The 18848-nt window shown below is 45.6% G+C and overlaps 1 protein-coding gene across 2 annotated transcripts in view; it reads left to right on the forward strand.

The window, feature by feature from the left end:
• PLXNA4 (plexin A4) overlaps positions 1–18848 on the forward strand; it is a 498451-nt gene that overhangs the window by 468135 nt on the left and 11468 nt on the right. For both annotated transcript variants that reach the window (XM_065626967.1, XM_065626969.1), the window contains exons 26-30: positions 3535–3638; positions 5377–5476; positions 7436–7626; positions 12033–12202; positions 14764–14976. In XM_065626967.1, the coding sequence (XP_065483039.1) occupies positions 3535–3638; positions 5377–5476; positions 7436–7626; positions 12033–12202; positions 14764–14976 (778 nt within the window). The remainder of the gene's footprint in view (positions 1–3534; positions 3639–5376; positions 5477–7435; positions 7627–12032; positions 12203–14763; positions 14977–18848) is intronic.

Consider the following 18848-nt stretch of genomic DNA (forward strand, 5'->3'; position numbering starts at 1 on the left):
CACGAGAGAGGTGTAATGTTTTCTGTAGGTTTTGAGATGCAGGAGGACATCTCCCCATCTCCCAGTTCCCTATAGAGTCATTCCCTAGCCAGGTATGGCTGCAACTCAAAGCAGCACCTCTTTGTCAAAGGCCCCTGGAATTTCCTTTTCCCCAGTCAAGTTGAACAGAAAGGTTGTTTCTTAAAAAAAAAAAGAGAGAGAGAGAAAAAGAAAAAAAGAAGTAATTCCTGCATGCAATAAAAAGATACACTATCTACTGAATGAAATATAAAGGCTTCACAGCAGCTGTCTCCTGAGTTTGCATTTACCACTGCTCCTGATTGGAAGGCTTGATAAAGATAATGGGATTTTTTACCTCACTCCCCCTCTCTCTGGAAGGTGGAAGTGTAACAAATTGGATTGGAGTATGTCTCTCCTTTGTGCCAGCTCGCAGAGGAGTGCACAGATCTTATGAGAGAGGGGACAAGGTGCTGCCAGCGAGGACAAAGCTAAGAGTCTTCACTTAATGCTGTGAAATGGATGTCAGGGTCACCTTCTCCTCCTCTGCACCCTCCCTTCCCATTCCCTTGCTCACAGACATTGCATTTCCTTGCAGATCGATGTGTGACCACCTCAGCTGGCACCCATGGAGAAGGGGACCGTGCAGTGCTCCTCCGAGACTAGGAAGAGTTGGGGGTGCACAACGGGGGGTCCTTTCCCTGTCATTGCTCAGATGAAGTGATTTGTGTTTGGTCAGGGCAAATGGGCTGCAAAACCAAAGCCAGATGCTCTGAACCTGCCCTGGAGGTTGTTTTTCCCTTTGTCTTGCTCAGGATCGGGTCTTGTGCAGAGTCAGACTGGCCCTTCCTCTTCCTTGCATGGCCCCTTTCTGCAGGAAGGCCAAGAGGTGGTGGATGTCCCATCCCTGGAAATATCCCAGGTCAGGCTGGACGGGGCTCTGAGCAACCTGAGCTGAGTGAAGATGTCCCTGCTCATGGCAGGGGGGATGGACTAGATGAGTTTTGAAGGTCCCTTCCAATCAAAACTATTCTATGATTCTAAGAGGAAGGGCTTGGTAATCCCTTGTGCCTATGCAGAAGCACAAAGGGCTTGAGGGGACATCCCACAATGTCCCCTGCTCCCCAGGAGCAGAGCAAAAGCTTGTGCTGCTCTGAGGACCTTGTCCAGCCCTTGAATACAAATAAAGCAGAAAATGAGGAAAGCTCTGCCTACTCCTCATATCAGAGCCAAGTGCAACACTGAGAACCTGTGCATGCCTCCCAAAACACCATGTGAGTGTGTGTATCTCCTCAAAGATAAGTCAGGACAGAGAAAGACCACAAGAACACCTAGAGCCCTGAAGGAAAGAGGTCAAAGAGACACTGTCCCCAAGAGACCATGAGGAATGCACATAAAATACACACTCTGTGGCAGCAGAAGTGGCTTGGGCACTCTGTGGGGCACATTGTAAGAACACCATTTTCCAGCCTAGCCTGAACTTCAGCATTTTGTGCTTTTCCAAGCAGTATCTGTGACCAGTTAGCTTCTGGGAATCTGGTCCAAGTGGGAATGAGCAGAGCATCACCCTTGGATATCACAAAGATAATGTAGGTGAGGATCTGGTGAGCTGGAGTAATGATGAGCAGTTCAGGATCAGTGCTTAGCCAAGATAACCTTTGCTTACTCTCCGAGTATCTCCAGCCAAGGTAACATCCAGCAATAAACACAGCAGCTGACCTCTTCCTGCTGATTTAAATGAATAATAAAGGCAAGGGCGGCTTTCCCAATACATTTTAATTATGTGATAAGAAAACTGCTGAAACCGAAAGAAATTTGCAATGGTCCTTGCATTTTTATATTAGGAGAAATAAGCAGGGGTGGCAGGTGATGCCTCCATATCCAAGAGTTCATTTTAATTAACTCCCTCAAATGAACAGACTTTCTGCTATGGCTCTGGCTAAACTGTATGTGATTGAGACACGACAACCAAAAGGGAATCTTTGGATGGTCCAGGTTGTCTGTGGTTAAGCGACAGTTTTCTCTGGTGTCACCAAGTGATACTACATTTCTCTCCTTTCAGTCTTGTTCTTGTGTTCCTCACCTATAGGCAAGTCTGTGAGTTCTCTGTGGGGAAAGCACTCTTCAAGATTTGAGGAAAAGGTGGTACCCTGGGAAGTGATGGGGTGCTCTGGTTCTGCAGAAGGAGAGGAGCATTCATCATTTCAGGATGGAGGCTGGAGAACTGGATGTGGTCCAAAAATAAAGCCCTTCTGCACATAGACACGTTGCAGAAGGCTAGTACATTATGTGCTCCATGGAGCAAGGTGTTGCTTCTGGATCTGGATCTCCTCCCTGGTGTGCCTCTGCTGTGCCCAAAGCTAAGGGCTTCCTGATTTGGGATCCACTTTGGAATTTGAGTGTCAAGAAGTGTTGAGTGAGCAGCAATGGAGACAACCTGAGCCCAGGACAGGGTCTGGTGCAGTGCTGAAGAAGACACTGGTCTGCCCAGGAGAGCCCTGTCTGTGTCTACATCTTGGCAGTTAGACAAATCTCAGGTATTGATAAAGGCTATGTCCATGCTGCTAAAGAAAAGAGGACTGGGCACTAATTTATATCGCTGATGTGAGTGCCATTCAATTACCCCTGACCCATGGTGGTGGCTAACACATACAAGGACAGGTTGGTCTTGGAAACAGTCATGTTGAAGCAAGAACAGAGCCAGGGAGTCAGCCAAGAGTTAAGCACTGTGAATAGCCAGAGTGCTAAAGCACCAGGTCTTGTTCTGCTCAGCTCTGCCAATGGATCAAGAGCTCTCTGGTAATTGCTAGACACGAGGAAGAAATTTTTTACAATGAGGGTGGTGAAACACTGGCCCAGGTTGCCCAGAGAGGTGGTGGATGAACTATCCCTGGAGACATCCCAGGCCAGGCTGGACGGGGCTCTGAGCAACCTGAGCTGGTGCAGATGTCCCCGCTCATGGCAGGGGTTGGACTGAGTGAGCTTTGAAGGTCCCTTCCAGCCCAAACTATTCTGTGATTCTATGATTCTGTGATTCTGTGCATTATTTCTCTGTATAGAGCTCACCATTGTGTGCTGCTGTGCACCAGCCTTGGACTTCTCATCTCTATAGGCAACTTCTCTGTGTTCTGATCTCTTGTTTTAAAGGGGTGGGTGTTTCCTGTTGAAAAGTTATTTTGTGACAGCAAAATCATTTTATCAAGGGTGAAGAAACCAGTGTGGATAACCAAGGACTCATCTCTGCACTTTACCATATGTCTCCGATTTTTGCTTTCCTGAACCACCTCCTTGAACCTTTCATGATTCATCTGTCCTCTCTTTCCATCTTTCATGGGCTCTGGACATTTGTGCTTCCATATGTTGTATGTGGTTGGAGGCATCTGACAGAGGGTTGTGGCAATGGCTGACGTGCTGCTACATGGATGCAGCCTGCACATGTGTGACCACATGGGTCATGGGCACAGGGACTACCAGGGCTCTGTCCCCTATCTCAGAGGCTTTGCATAGCAGAGTTCAATGTCCCTCTTCTCCTTGCAGAGTGGCGGCAAGCAAGTGGGGCAAGGATGATCCTTCAGGATGAAGACATCACAACCAAGATAGAGAATGACTGGAAGAGACTCAACACCCTGGCACACTACCAGGTAACTGTGGGAGAGGATGGGTAGGTAGAAGGTAGATCAGCTAAGAAAGTGAAAAGAAGAAGGGCAAAGTGTTACTCTCTAAGATGCAGAAGTAAACAACAGTTGAGTGGGCAATAACTGGGCAGATCCCTTGTTTTGAGCGTATCCATCCTGTTGACATCCATCTCAGCATGACCTTGAGATTCATAAGAGAGGGCTAAAGAAGTCCAAAAATATCTTACACAAGTGATAGATGCCATAAAAAATGGAGTTTGGGTCAAAAGCTTCCCCCAGTCCTCTCCCTCCTTGCCAAAAAAAACCCCAAACCAAACCTCATTAAGTTTAATCCAATGCTGACAATTTTGTCATTTCCTCAATCACACCTTTTCAATCTATGTTTCATAACAAGGTTTTCTTTTCATTTAAGAGCTGACCTGAGGAGGCAGCAAGCAATAATTTGAAAAGGAAACTAAACTTTTCACTTCAGATCGACTGAAGTGTTGTTGGCTGACTCCAGAACATGTTTTTCAGGGGGAGCGGGGATGTTTTCTATTTTATTTCACAAAAAAAAGGACATCGTTTTCTTTCCCTTCTGTGGTTTTTCTAGCTGTTTGCCTCAGGCAATGATCTCCCAGCTATATAGATGAGCTGGGGCAGAGCAGGTTTCAGCTGCCAGGGTGCTGAACTCTACATCATTTACCTTGGCTATCCCGGGGGCAGACACAGAACACACTGGGACAGACACTGATATTCCTGTTGCCTCAGTTTCCCCATCTCTAGTGTGGGGTTAAAACTACAAAGAGCCAATTATTGCCTTCCATGATTGCTGAGGGCCTATTTAATTAGCCTCTGCAGTGCTTTGAAGATGAAAAACTCTATGCAAGCGCTAATTATTATCATTACGCAGACAAGAGTTAGGCGTTCTTAGCAGGTTTTTTTTCACCTATCTCCTTTTTATGATGTCTTATTTGTCACAGATATTCCTGATATGGCTCCTCTGAGCCACTGGCTTCTTAACATTTCTGATACAGGACCTATATGAATCGCCTAACCGTAGAAATGGCAAGTCTGGCTTGTTTCAGAAAACTCTGTTTTCTGTTGAAACGCTATCCCATGACATCCTGGAGCACAGGCACTCCAAATCTGACACAGTTGTGGTAGTCACTTCAGTCCAGTAGCTCATTTGTCACGTGGAAGAAGGAGAATGTGTATGGAGAATTTAACAGGACCCATCAAGGTGGAAAATGTAGATAACCATATCTGAGCTAGGCACCTAGATATCAGTTGCAGTTGAGGTGGAAGGAATAGAAAATTTCACATCAGTTTTATCATCCTTATGGGACATGCCATCTTCGCTATTTGGAATGGCTCAGGTCATTTTATTCTTCTCATGCTCCTGTTCTGCATAAGAACTTCCTTGCGAAGAGCTTCCTGGCAGCTTTACTGAGATTAATACAAAGACTCGCATAGTTGTCACTGGATTTTGAATCAGGACCTGGATGGAGCAGAGTCTGCTTTGTCATCAGTTGTCCTATTGCCCAGGGCCAGGCTTCTAGCAGTATAACAAGACTTTTTGCGCTTTTTTTATTAATAGACCCCCTCAAGAAAGCATTTGAAACTTTGGACCAAAACTACTGTCCCGCCTACAGTGACACTGGTTTACAGTTCAGTTTCTGCTGTTCGAATCTCTGTCCTCCTTGGTGTGCTCCTCAGCCAGTTCTCAGAAGATTATTGACAAAGTCCCTTTTTTTCTCTACAGGTGCCAGATGGATCTGTGGTAGCTTTAGTCTCCAAGCAAGTCACTGCCTACAATGCAGTCAACAACTCCACGGTCTCCCGGACCTCAGCCAGCAAGTACGGTAAGGGCTCGTCTGCTGATGTGGATTGAGAAGGAGACATCCAAAACTTCACGGTGGCTACAAGACACTGAGCACCAGCAGAGGCAATGACAGGGAGCTGACTAGTTGATATGATTGCTTGAGGAATGGCAGGAGGAGAGGATTTAGCCATCTAAAACCTTGGCGTCTGGTCCAAGCTGCTGATCTGAGTGGTTGAATTGCTCTTAGGAAGTACTTCTCCTCTCTCATTAACAAAAGGAGGAGCCTATATAATTAGCTGCCTACATTTTAGATCACTGAATCTCTTAGAGGCCGCTTAGAGGCAAGGGAGAAGCACAGGACACTGCATGGGCTTAGTCATTCTGGTGGGCAAAGTCTTTGGAGCATGGTCTATCGTGAAGATTAATCCATGGCACAGATAAGATGCCTCTGGGGCTCCAAGCAACCACAATCTATATAGGGCATAGCCTGTCTACAGTTGTGTCTCAGTGTGGGTCTTGTGTGTCCCACCCAGCTATCTTATTATCCCAAAGGAATTTGCACCTGGCATAATAATAAAAATGTCTTACTGAGGTCTTATATCAGTATATCTCAGGGTAGCGGATTGTTGTTCCCACTTTACCCATGAGACGAGTGAGAATGAGATAGCTGGGAAATAGATATCAGGTGGAAATTCTTGTGTAGAACCAAACAGAGACCTCGTGAGCCTCTCTCGCACCATCACACACCTTTCTCCCCTGCTCTAGAATTGCAGCACAGGATGTGTCTCACCATGGCGATACTGGAAGGCAAAGCAAGACCTCTCTGATGTGCAACCAGAGTGCTTCAAAACCGCCCTCCAACCTGGATGCAACTCTCATATCAGTTTATTATTATTTTTTAACTTATGCAAGCATTTCTGATCCTTCTTACTCCCTTTAGCTTGAGGCAAAATACAGTTGCTCAATGTCCAGAGGAGCCCCCTTCCTCTTTCTCCAAGGACATAAGCATTCCAACAGACCTTATTAATATTCATCCTCTTTGCCATGTTGTTGCAAATACTGAAAGATATGGTGACCTTTGAAAAGGAAGACTTGAGGGGGGTTAATTTCTGTTGGATTTCTTTAATTCTTTTGCCATTTGATTTTTCAGGAGGAGGGAGTAGGGAAGAATGCAGGGGGAGGAGAAGATGCTGTGGGTCAGAAGTGACTGTTAATTGCAATTAAGAAAACAGCATCCAGAGAGAAAAAGGATATTCCATCTGATAATTAATATGTAGAGATTGGTAATGCATTAATGAGGCTGATTCAGATCGTGCTACAGAAAGGTGCAACACTCTTCAGTTAATTATGGTTGGAAAAGACTCCATATCTGCAGCATTGCTGGAAGGTCAGGGAGGGGAATGCCTCATGCTGTCACTCAGGGGCAAAGAGAGGTGAAATTCTGAGGCTAAAGGTGTCTTTAGAGAGGAAATTTTGACATCATGTCTGGCTTGGTTGACATTCCTTTTCTTTGCTAAGCAAATCCCTCAGTCATAAGATGATGCTTTGACAATAAGGCCTGGTCCATACAGATGCTCTGGGGTCTTCTCTGTCTCACACTGTAATTTGACCTGGAAATATGCCATTGCTGCCTATTGTTACATATTGATTGATGGAAATTTATTTAATATTAATATGGAAATGCAGAGCTTGTGAGAGCAGGGACATCACAGCATTGCTACAGCTTTCTTGCTTTGGAGACCCAAACTAACCTCATCCTAGGGTGGACTCACTACCTGTGATTGTCTCAGCCTCACACCCAGATCTGTATGAGCATCCACTCCATACACTGAATGGGACAGGTGCCTGCTACCAAACCCAGACAGGGGAGGTCTTCTTCTTGCCTGTCTCATGAAAAACTTCTGTTAGGTGGCCTGTCATTAGCATATTTCCTTGGCAAAACCCGTTAATGCCAACATGAGTGCTACTAGAGTTGAGACATATGTGTCTCTCTTTGCAGAAAATATGATCCGTTACACGGGCAGCCCGGACAGCCTCCGTTCCCGCGCTCCCATGATCACTCCTGACCTCGAGAGTGGAGTCAAGATGTGGCATTTGGTGAAGAACCATGAGCATGGTGACCAAAAAGAGGGTGACCGAGGCAGCAAGATGGTTTCTGAGATCTACCTGACGAGGCTACTTGCCACCAAGGTATTTGGTTGGAGTGGGGAAGAGGGTGAGAAATGGGTTTTTAAGGGCTGCAGTGGAACTTCTTTCCTACAAGAAATAAGAGACTGCTCAAAGGATGCCAAAGGGTGATAAAGAAAGAAGGAAAACAGAGCAAGAGGAGTGCTCCAAGCATGGAGGGAAGAAGCTTGAATTCAGAAAGTAGAGTCAGAAAAGGGACATTTGTGAACAATTAATTAAATTTCCCTCAGATACATGGTGTGAACTGAGGAGTTGTCACATGCAGGGACAGGAGTTGGACTCGATAAACCTTGTGGGTCCCTTCCAACTCAGGACATTCTATGGTTCTAGAAGAACTTAGCAATGAGGAGTGAAAAACACAGGGTCACAAGACTAGTGGAGAAAGTCAGCACAGGGGTAGGTGTGTGTTGGAGTTGTCGATTATACTGGTTTTGTAGCTTGTACAAAAATTGAGTAAATTAAGAGCCAGGGAGTAAAAGTGTCCAGGTTAGATTCCAAGGATGTGTCACACCCCACACTCTGAAATGGGCTTCTATGCCACAGAACCCTGGGGTTTGTGGTACAAGTCCTTCTTCTCTGCCTTTCCCCTGGGCCCATGAAGACTCTTGTGCTGATGACTTAGCAGGGGGCTAATATGTGGCCAGCTCCAAGGAGAGCAAACAGAGTTAGTTGCCCATCCCCAGTGAGATATGGAAAGCCCAGGGTCTCCAAAGAAATAATACAGATTAAGCCAGGCAGGGACGGAGCAGGGACATCCTGAACTGACACATCTCACACATCACAGCTGGCCCTTGGGAAGTCTCTGCATAGAGGGCAAAGACTATATTGGGAAGCTGGTAAGATCACATTTTCTTAACCCAAATTCCCCCAAAATGCTGGAAACAAGACTCCTACGTGGGTGCCTGCCAAAGCCTGCAAAACTTTTGTGGTGGGGCAGTTTGTGTTTAGTGAATTGGGGATGCAGCATTGTGGGGAGGACACCAGCATTAATGGAGATCACCCAAGCTGGCAGGTCTAAAACTTACTGCAGTGGACTTTGGCTCTGGGGCAGCCACAGAAATTGGCTGAATTGCCACTGTCTGCACAGAAAGAACTTGCTGTCACTCACCATCACGCCATCCCTTCCCTGTGAAAGGGAAGGCTGGTTCTTGCTGCAACTGGCTCGCTCTGGAGTTGACAAAAGGTCACAGAATAATTTTAGTTGGAGAGACTCTTAAGATCATCGAGTCCAACTGTTAACCCACCCCTGGCACTACCCCATGTCCCTAAGAACCTCATCTCCATGTCTGTTCAACCCCTCCAGGGATGGTGACTCCACCACTGCCCTGGGCAGCCTGTTCCAATGCCTGCCAACCCTTTCTGGGAAGTAATTTTTCCCAAGATTCAACCTCAACCTCCCCTGGTGCAACCTGAGGCCATTTCCTCTCATTCTATTGCTTGCTATTTGGGAGAAGAGACCAACACCCGCTATACTACAACCTCCTTTCAGGCAGTTCAGAGATCAGAAGGTCTCCCCTCAGCTCCTGTTCTCCAGGCTGAACCTCCCAGGTCCCTCAGCCACTTCTCTCAAGCCTTTTACTTTCTTTCATCTCTGACCAAGACCTGTCCTCCAACTAACTCTCTTCTAAAGGCTCTACAGGAGCATGGGCAAAAGCAGTTGTCTGAGTTTACATTTATTTGCTCTTCTACCCTGTGGATGGTTGTCTCCTTGGAAAAGTCTGCATTAATGATGAGGCTGAAATGGTCTTTTGCACGCCAGCAGAGAGGAGGACAGGTGGGGAGGAAGACAATATAATCAGAGACAGGCTCTCTGTGCAGTTCTTCTGTCCCATTACAGCGCAGAGCATCTCTATGTCCAGATCTCTCTAACATGAGAGTTACCTCAATACATTCCAGAAGTGGAAACCACAGGGCAGCTGTGGCTCAGGTGTGGCTGATCATGTTGCTATCTCACCCTGCTCTGAGCAGGTTTAAACCAAGTGGTGATCAAACAGCCCAATCTTCCTCCCTTCTCTGAAGTCTGGACTATTATCGTTTCTTGTCAAGGTGTTAATAGGCACAAATATAATTCAATGTGTTTATGCAAAAGTCATCTGAGTTTGCCCATCAGACAGGTCTCCATCACATGCTGAAGTCCTACCAGGATTTACCTGCACATTTGTTCCTCAGCTCATTTTCCCTCTGATGTCTGACTCTCCCTGCAGCCTCACTCTACGTTGCAGTGGGATTTGAAGATAAAGTGGCTTTGTCTTCAGGCCCTGGTACACGTCCAGCTCCTTGGAATGACGATGCTTTCATAGATCACACAACGTAAAAAGAAAATGATGCTCCCCAGGGCTTGGGCCCCAGCTGGTGTAAACCAGCAAGCATTGGTCCAGTGCTGATTTACACTATCTGGGGATACATCCCCTACCCCACCAATGAATCATTTTTGCTTTCTGTTCTGGATCACAAACTCAACACTCGTGGCTTGGGGTTTTTTGTTTGTGTTTTGTTTTGTTTGTTTTGTTTTTCATGGAGATGTCAGGAAAGCAGCTGCGAAACTTGCACAGCAATAGAGAGAGCAGAAAGGTTGGGGGTTTATTGTTTCCTCTCTCGGGGTGAGCAATTTTCGTTTCTCATCATGATCGTTTGAGGGAGGGAAAGAGGAGCAATTGCTGGTAATACAATCCCAGGGAATACTTTGTTAAACTGACAGTGATTTTTATTCTAGTAAATCCCTGACCTCTGAGACCTACAGTCTCTTGCCTAAAAGCCTCCAAGGTTTTCTTTGTGTTTGCGTGGGTGAGCATGTAGAGAACTAATTCCCTCCAAAAACTGAACCTTAGGGCAGCTCTTCCTTTTCAGAACAACAAGATTTCCCCTCTGGGGCCATTTCTGAGCCAGACATGTGCTGCAGGGCTTTATTCACCCTGTAGGAGTTCACACAAGCCAAAGGTGCCTCTGTTTGTTTCCCAAAGAATAAATCAAGTGGTGAATCAGCAAGAGACACCAGCTTTCTAATTAAGTATTTGTTAGCGCTGTGTAAACTTGAGCCACCCTGGTGGAACCTGGTGCTTCGTTTCTAGTAAGGAGAATTGCTTTCCTGGGTCTGCAGAGAAACAGCAGAGATTTCTTTTTCAACTGAGGAAATTTTGCATATCAGGAAATGTTTGTTGGAGATTTCATTGCTTTTTGGTTGTTTTAGTAGCTGCATGGTTTGTTCAAGTATGAACACCTATGAAACTTTGGTGGCAGAACAGAGGTTCAAGGTGGACTGAAGCTCTACATTCAGCAGAGTCTTGCCTGGTTCATCCCCGAACCCAGCCTGCAGCTCATCTGGTTATCACAGCTCCTCAACTGCCCTCTTCTCCAAGTCTGGTCACACTCTGATATTCCAGCTCTTCACCTTCTTGCTAAACGTCAACTGTCCTCACGGGCTTGTCCAGGGTGGTTCCATCTGAATATGAGGAGAAACTTCTTTCCTTTGAGGTGCCAGAGCCTGGACCAGGCTGTCCAGGGAGGTTGTGGAGTCTCCTTCTCTGGAGACATTCAAACCCACCTGGACACATTCCTGTGTGATCTGCTCTGGTGACCCTGCTTTAGCAGGTGGGTTGGACGGGATGACCTCCAGAGGTCCCTTCCAACCCCAACCATCCTGTGATTCTGTGGTTCTCCAAGTGCAAGATCTGGGATTCTCCTGCCAGAGGAGCATAAGAAGGCCTCTGTGGTCTCTGCAGTGGACATTACTGAGGTCTGCAGAGCAGTACCTGACACATCCATGCATGGCTTCTAGGATTTTCCTCAGTCCCATACCAATGGGCAGTAAAAATGAGGAGGCCTCTAAGGGATAAAGATGAAGTTTGTGTTATTTATTATACTACTCACACATATAAACCAGCAATCTCTCTGCAGGCACTCCTGTCCCATTTGTCTCAATGACACTTTCTGCTCTGCTCTACACCCATCTATCTTCTATAGCTTAAGAATTGGCCCTGGATGAAAGCCAGCATAGAAAACGGCTAGTTTTTTGTCTCATACATGCACTAAAGCAGTTGAGGATAGGACTCACAGGAGAGAAATTGTAGTTGTAATGTATCTGGGCCTCTCCAGGACCTGAGATGGAGCATGGTATCCCACCACAGGTGGGACTGCCAGTAGCAGAGAGGACAGGTAGTATCTTGACCAATTCCATCTGGCTGCTACCCAGATGTAGTGGATATTGTAAAGATGCATGTGCCTGTTTAAGGACGTCGGTATTTAATTTCTAACTCATATCACATTTAACAGATATTAGTTGGTTCCCACTTTTCAATCACACTTTCTGGGCCTGATTCACAGACAGGCTCTGTTTTTTGTGGGGTACCAAAAATCAATATCCTCTTGCTAGCTGACATCTCACATGCTTCTCTCCTTCGTTCTCCCAACAGGGCACTCTCCAGAAATTTGTAGATGACCTCTTTGAGACCATCTTCAGCACTGCTCACCGTGGCAGTGCCCTTCCCCTGGCTATCAAGTACATGTTCGACTTCTTGGATGAGCAGGCTGACAAACACAACATCCATGACCCCCATGTGCGGCACACTTGGAAGAGCAATTGGTGAGTGAAACACTCCAGTAAATTCTGGCACCAGGTTCTGGGCTGGAAGGAGAGGAGAGGAGAGGAGAGGAAAGGAGAGGAGAGGAGAGGAGAGGAGAGGAGAGGAGAGGAGAGGAGAGGAGAGGGACATGTGGGTTGGGATTTGGTTGCTGGGGGAGCTGAGGAGCCTGGTGTGGGGTTCAGAAGTGCCCAGAATGTAAAGGATGCTCTCAAGGACAGGGTCCTTTGGCTAAACAAGCCCTTGTTTTCCCTGTATTACACTGGGATGGCAATATTGCTAAGGGAGCTTATGAGGATATAGGAGGAGAAATTATAAATTGTTTAGTTGCTGTAGTGCCCAGGCCCTAGGAGTGTCTGGGGAGGCATGGGAGAGGATTCAGCACCACTGTCTTCATCTAGATTGGGTATTTGAACTCACATTATAGTCAGAGAGGGGCTAGAGCTCCATTCATTTGCCCACACATAGGCATCTAGTTCCATCTGAGATATTTTAAGGTATCCCAGACATCTACAGGAGATGTGCAGCGCCCACAGGAGACTTGTACCCTCCTGGGCTGGCAGCTGGCTGCCAGGGAAGCATCCTAAATGGTATTTAGCACTTAAAGAGTCTGGAGCTGGATGTGACACCCCTTTGGAGTGAGTGACAAAGTTTTACATCAGCCCCCTGCTTCAGCTACCAGGGAGCAGCCTCTCTTCATACATGTAACGGGACAGCAGGGAAAAGCCAGGATTGATGGAGAGAAAAGATCTTTGTGGCTCTTCTCCGCTGAGTCTCCCTGTTGGAAAGAGTTCCCTGGGGAATCGCTCCCTCCCCTTCTCCTGTGCAAACACAGGGACTATGAAAGGAACAGCAGAGGAGAGCCATGGGGCTCCCAGCTCATGCATTTTTTTTTCCTTTTACCAGCCATGCTGATGGCAGATCGTCACAGTGCAGTGACATAAAAAAAGAAACCCCATGCACCAAAGAGGCTTTCAACTAATGAAACATTAGCATATTATTAACATTATCTGCGGCACTAATCTAAGGCTGATTGCAGCCACTCAGACTAAATGAACAGGAGGTTTATTTAAGGGGGGAGGGGGGAAGGCACAGTGTTTGTATGTGGGAAAAGGGGCAGTGTGAAGAAATCTGTTCAATCAGGTTAAATTAACTCAAAGTCACATCATGGGCTTCATTATTCCCTGCTAGGGACCTCGTCCGCTCAGCCCCTCCCCACATCCTTATGCACACTCAGGCACGCATACATCCACGTTCTGCTTGTCCTCACTGTGGCTGTATTTGGCATCCAAACACACGCAGAAGAAGTTCTGCGCGGTTTACTCATCCACTTCATGCCCCAAGGGCCTGTTATGATAGAACACAAGGGTAACGATTTTAAACTAAAAGAGGAGAGATTCAGGCTAGACACGAGGAAGAAATTTTTTACAATGAGGGTGGTGAGAGCCTGGCCCAGGTTGGCCAGAGAGGTGGTGGATGAACCATCCCTGGAGACATCCCAGGCCAGGCTGGACGGGGCTCTGAGCAACCTGAGCTGTGCAGATGTCCCTGCTCATGGCAGGGGGTTTGAACTAGATGAGCTTTGAAGGTCCCTTCCAACCTAAACTATTCTATTATTCTGTGATACTGTGATAATGAGCAAATGGAAGGAACTTAGGAACAGGGGAGTTTGTCCTGAACATTAGGTGAATTTGTGAGGCTGAAGAAAAACCTCCTCTTGAGAAGGTGCAGGCAGTGAAGGCAGATTTAACAGTCTACCTGGCAGAGAGACAAGAGTCTGACTCTGTGATCGGTGACACATATCCGCTCCTAGGCCACGATCATATGAATGCATTTGCCCTGACACAAAAAGGCTTGAGGCAAAGGCTGGAGGTAGATACCTCAGGGCATCTCACAAATGAGCAGCTCTATTGAGAAAATGCAAGGGGAAAAATTACTTTGGATTGCAATTGAAATAACATTTCCTTGGTTAGAGCAGATAAATTTTCATTTCAAAGACTGCAAAATTTGCTCGCCAGTCCTTTTCTTTCCTTGAGGCAACAGAGTTTTCTCTGTTACAGGTTCATGCCCGGTGTGCTGGGATCATACATGTCCTTGGGCGTAAGCTGTGTGATGTGACAGTATATGTCAAGTCCCTCAGTAACAAGTGTTCACCTCAAGTTTTGCAGATGTGGTGCCTATTCTCATCTGATGAAGTAGCCAACAGGCACAACTTTACATTACACCCTAACATAGGGAAGCTAGGAGTCATTTTCATCACCTCAATTATACTCTGATTAATTTATGTGCAACTTCAATAAGATGGCATTGACCTTAAGAGTGACAAAATCTGGCTTGTAAAGATAACAGAGACAAAAGCTACTCCCGAGGTGACTCCACTGCCATCCCTGGAGTCCTGTAGGGGAGGAATTTATTGTATGTCAAAGCTTATCCCAGAATCCTTGTCTCCTCACCATGATCTTTGATTCTCATCTACCAGTTATCATTGTAACCTCACACAATAAAGCCTGTGAACCGTGCACTGACTGTCCCACCTCTTCTACCCCTCCCACCCCTCTTGCAGCCTGCCCTTACGGTTCTGGGTTAACATGATCAAGAACCCACAGTTCGTCTTCGACATCCACAAGAATAGCATCACAGACGCCTGCCTTTCCGTAGTGGCCCAGACTTTCATGGACTCCTGTTCAACCTCAGAGCATCGTCTGGGCAAAGACTCACCCTCCAACAAGCTTCTCTATGCCAAGGACATCCCCAGCTACAAGAACTGGGTGGAAAGGTGAGTTTTAGTTCTAGAAATAGGAATGACATTATCAAGTGATACAATGAGGCCCTGCTTCATAGATGGAGGCAGGTGGCATCATCAGTATTGCTTTCAGTAGATTCTTTTCTTTAGTTATTGCCTAAGTAGAAAGCTCTGTGTTTGCCTCTTGTTCGCACGTGCCTTGCAGCAGAGATGGGAATTTAATTAGAGGTGTGAACTCAAAGTGTTGCCATCACTGTTTCTCTGGAGGAGAAACTGTTGAGAAGGGATAGAGGGAGGAAAGAAGGGGAGGTGATGTCTTTGAACCCTGTGAAGTACACAGGCTTCAAAATCTTTCCACACAGACCAGAAGTGGTTTGCTGTTTTCAGCATCATTGCGACAGTCCCCACACATGCAATTTTCTCCCGTTATTCTGAGTTCAGTAGTTTTCCTTGGAGGCTCTTCTGTGCTTTGAATGAGACACCGTAAGATTGACAGGCTGGTGACTGAAGCTCTGCAGGTATCTTCTGAAAGGTCAGATGTGTTTCCAAGCGTTTTATCCACACCTGCAAGACCACAGTTGGTCGGTGTCTGCCAAACCTGCTCTGCAGGGAACACAATGAAGACAACTATTCATGTAGTACCAAGGGACTTCGTTTTCTCTAAGATTTTCTGCGGGACAAGCAAGTAGCACATCTTGCACTCCATGCAGCAGGATCCCGTCTGCTGGCGCAAGCCTTGCAGAAGTTGATCTGTGCTTTGTTTTCCAATATGCCACGCTTGCTAGGCTTTATTGACAGGTTTGGGAACTGCACAGATGGAGAATGATTGCTACTCTGTAAATACAAAGATGGGTTTATCTTACAGATCATTCCTGTGCGATGCTACCCAGTTTTAAGCAGTGATTTGTCTGGATGACTTCATAGGCACTGTCTAAAATTGATACCATGTCAAGCAGGTTATACGAGACTTCTGTTATCGTAGGCACACTGCGCTGTAAATCTTTGGTGGGGATGGTTTTCTCTCATTTTGTGAAAGGAGAGCATGTCTGGTCAAAGAGCTCTGTCCCCTCATCAGCATGAGGTGACATTTTTTACAATAATGCTCCCATTGGTCTCTGATTTGTCTGGACAATTATTTTTAGATGTGGTTAAACACTTCTGCAAATGTTGTTTCTAGGCAACCTGTAAGGCTCTTATGAGCTACCTTGCTTAATTATGACCTACTTATGGTACTGTGTCCAAATTTCTTAGTGAGTATGGAGGCTGATCACAGGACTGACCTGGACAGGGAGAAAGAGGTGTTTGAGATTCATTTAGAAATCAAGTTTCCATCAACAGTGACCCAAAGGTGTGATACTCTACCGACGCTTTAACAATCTTTCATGTAGTGGGTGGTTGGTTTCTGTGGACAAATATATTGGTTTACATATGACCTTTGTTGTTTTTTTTTAATCTTTGAAGATACATTTGATTGACAAACAGAAGTACGTAGGTGGAGAACAGGGTATTTCCTCGTGCATCACTTTTTTTTTCTGTATAAACAGAAGGCTGTAGTTTCCCTTTTTTTTGGTTTTGTTTTCATGTTTTTGTTTGTTTTGGGGTTTTTTGGTTTTTTTGTTGTGGAGGTTTTTTTGTTTGTTTGTTTTTTGGGTTTTTTTGTTTTCCCACAGATTGATTTCATTTTACGACTTTTTGGAGCTAAATCCTATTGCCCAGTGATCCTCGGCAATAGGTACTGCATTTCCCTGGAAGTTTTCCTGAACAATTCGGTTTGCAAACGAGGTACATAACACCTCCTGCAGCTAGTAAACAGCACTGGATTTCTGTGCCCAGCATGTGCTGGGTTGTTATCTGCACTGATGTCTGACAACTTGAACAGGTGCCCAAGGGGAAGCTGCAGGTTTTGGAATACGGTTAGAGCCTCTGCCCTGCTCATATTTTTGTGTGTCAGTTCCACTGACTCAAGGCAATGGCACCTGAATGCTGTGGTAGATCAAAGGAAAACATATCAAGGATGAATAGAATATAATCTCAAATCTACTCTGAGTAAATTAATTCCTTTGTTTTTTTCATTCTGCAACTGTACTTTAAGAGAGCTATTCCAACTCCAATGGCTTCCAGTATTGGTTGGAGCTATTTCTGCAGTCAGCATCAGCTGGAGACACCATTCTTCAAGACCACTAAACTTCTTCAAAGAGAAAATGATAAGATAAAAAGATTTTCAGTCAGGGAGTTGAAGAAGTGGTTGAGGAAATCAGAAGAACCTGAAATCAAATGAACTTCTTTGAAGAACAAGAATTTATAAGAGGGCTATTATGCAGTGGTAGATTGTAACACTATTTGAAGGCACTCTGGAGGAATGACAGGCTCCTGCCTTTTAATAGGTCTGTTGAAATGGCAGCTGAGCTGGGTTACGCCAAGTCTTCCCTTTGTAACTCCTCAGTGTGGATCGTGCCTTTAGGACTCGCAAAACTCAAAGCAGGGAATGACCTGGGCAGAAGAGGCAGGCATGGGTGAAAGAACATACATCCAATCCTTTCAAGATTAGTTTTCCACCTCTTTCAAGTGTGAATGGACATTGGGAAGGGAATAGCTACAGATTCTGTCCTGATCCATGGTCTACCTCCACATGGTAGTCAACTGGGAGTTTGATTTCAACAGTCCTTTATTTTAACCCTGTTGGAAGCAGAAGTGAACTCTGCCTGCTGAAACAAACCCACTGAGAAATCCTGGCTTTTGGGAAAACCAGGTTCAGCATCCAGGGTTCTTTCACCATGACAATGCATGTCGAGAAAGTATCTAGGTGCAGTCACAACTTGGGTTTCCTGTGGCAGAAGATGAGGCAGAAGAATTAGCCCAGGAAATGGGGACAGGCTATTTGGCTTTTGTTGAAGAGTCAGACTGTAGTTCTAAAACAAGGTGGAGGCTTTTCAATTAGCATTATCTGACTCTACTGAAAAAAAGAGAAAAAGAACAGGAATGGTAGACCAGATTCTCATCTGACTTAGGTTAGTAAAACTCCATAGGCTTTGCTGAATTTACATTAGAGCAGCTTCAGATCTGCATCTTTTCAAGTTTACTTCAAATGTCTCCTTTGAGCCCAGAAATCTGGAGAACTTGGGAGCATTTGATGCAATCCCCAAGCAATACAAAGGGGAGCCTGTTCTAATTGGGACTGTCTCATTAGCATTCAGCACCACACTGAAAAGATGACAAAGGGCTGTGGCTGACCTTTCATTTCTCTCTGTGCTGCCAAGCTTATGATAACACTTGTTTGAACTTCATTAACACCGTTTAATTGCCTGCATCACAATCAATACGATGTTTCCCTACTGAAGCCTGGCATGGAGGCAGAGATGAGGGAGACTGAAAAAGGGGCAGAGCACAAAAAGCAGAAGGCAAAGAGTTTTTCCGTTGCACGCTGGTGCCTAAAATACCTACAGTGCTGCAAGGAGAGGAAATGGTGCTTTTTTCTTATCCCTGCAGGGACTTGGTCTCCTTTTGACTGCTTATTGTGCATTAAAAATAGTCCCTCAAAGAAAAGCTGAAAGTCAATGGAGACAATGCAAATATTCTTAACACCTTGAGAATCTCCCAATGAAGACCATTCAACTGTTTTGAATTTGAGCTTGCCAAGTTCAGGTCTAAAAGAGGTTTAAGGTGACCTGATTTGTGGAATTCAGAATTACAACATCTGCAGTTAATTATGTTAACCTGGGTACAAACACTACCTGACCTACCTCTTGGTGCGCAGGTCCTGGGTCCATCATCTCATCTATTTCCTTTTCCTGAAGCAACTACGATTTGTATGACATAAGACTTTAGATATTGAGGTCTTAAGCTTAATAGAAAATGCTGTGGGAGTATGTTTGGAGGGTGCAGAATGGATAGTCTGCACCCATTCG

This window comes from Caloenas nicobarica, chromosome 1, assembly GCF_036013445.1.
Source record: "Caloenas nicobarica isolate bCalNic1 chromosome 1, bCalNic1.hap1, whole genome shotgun sequence".
Taxonomy (NCBI): Eukaryota; Metazoa; Chordata; class Aves; order Columbiformes; family Columbidae; genus Caloenas; species Caloenas nicobarica.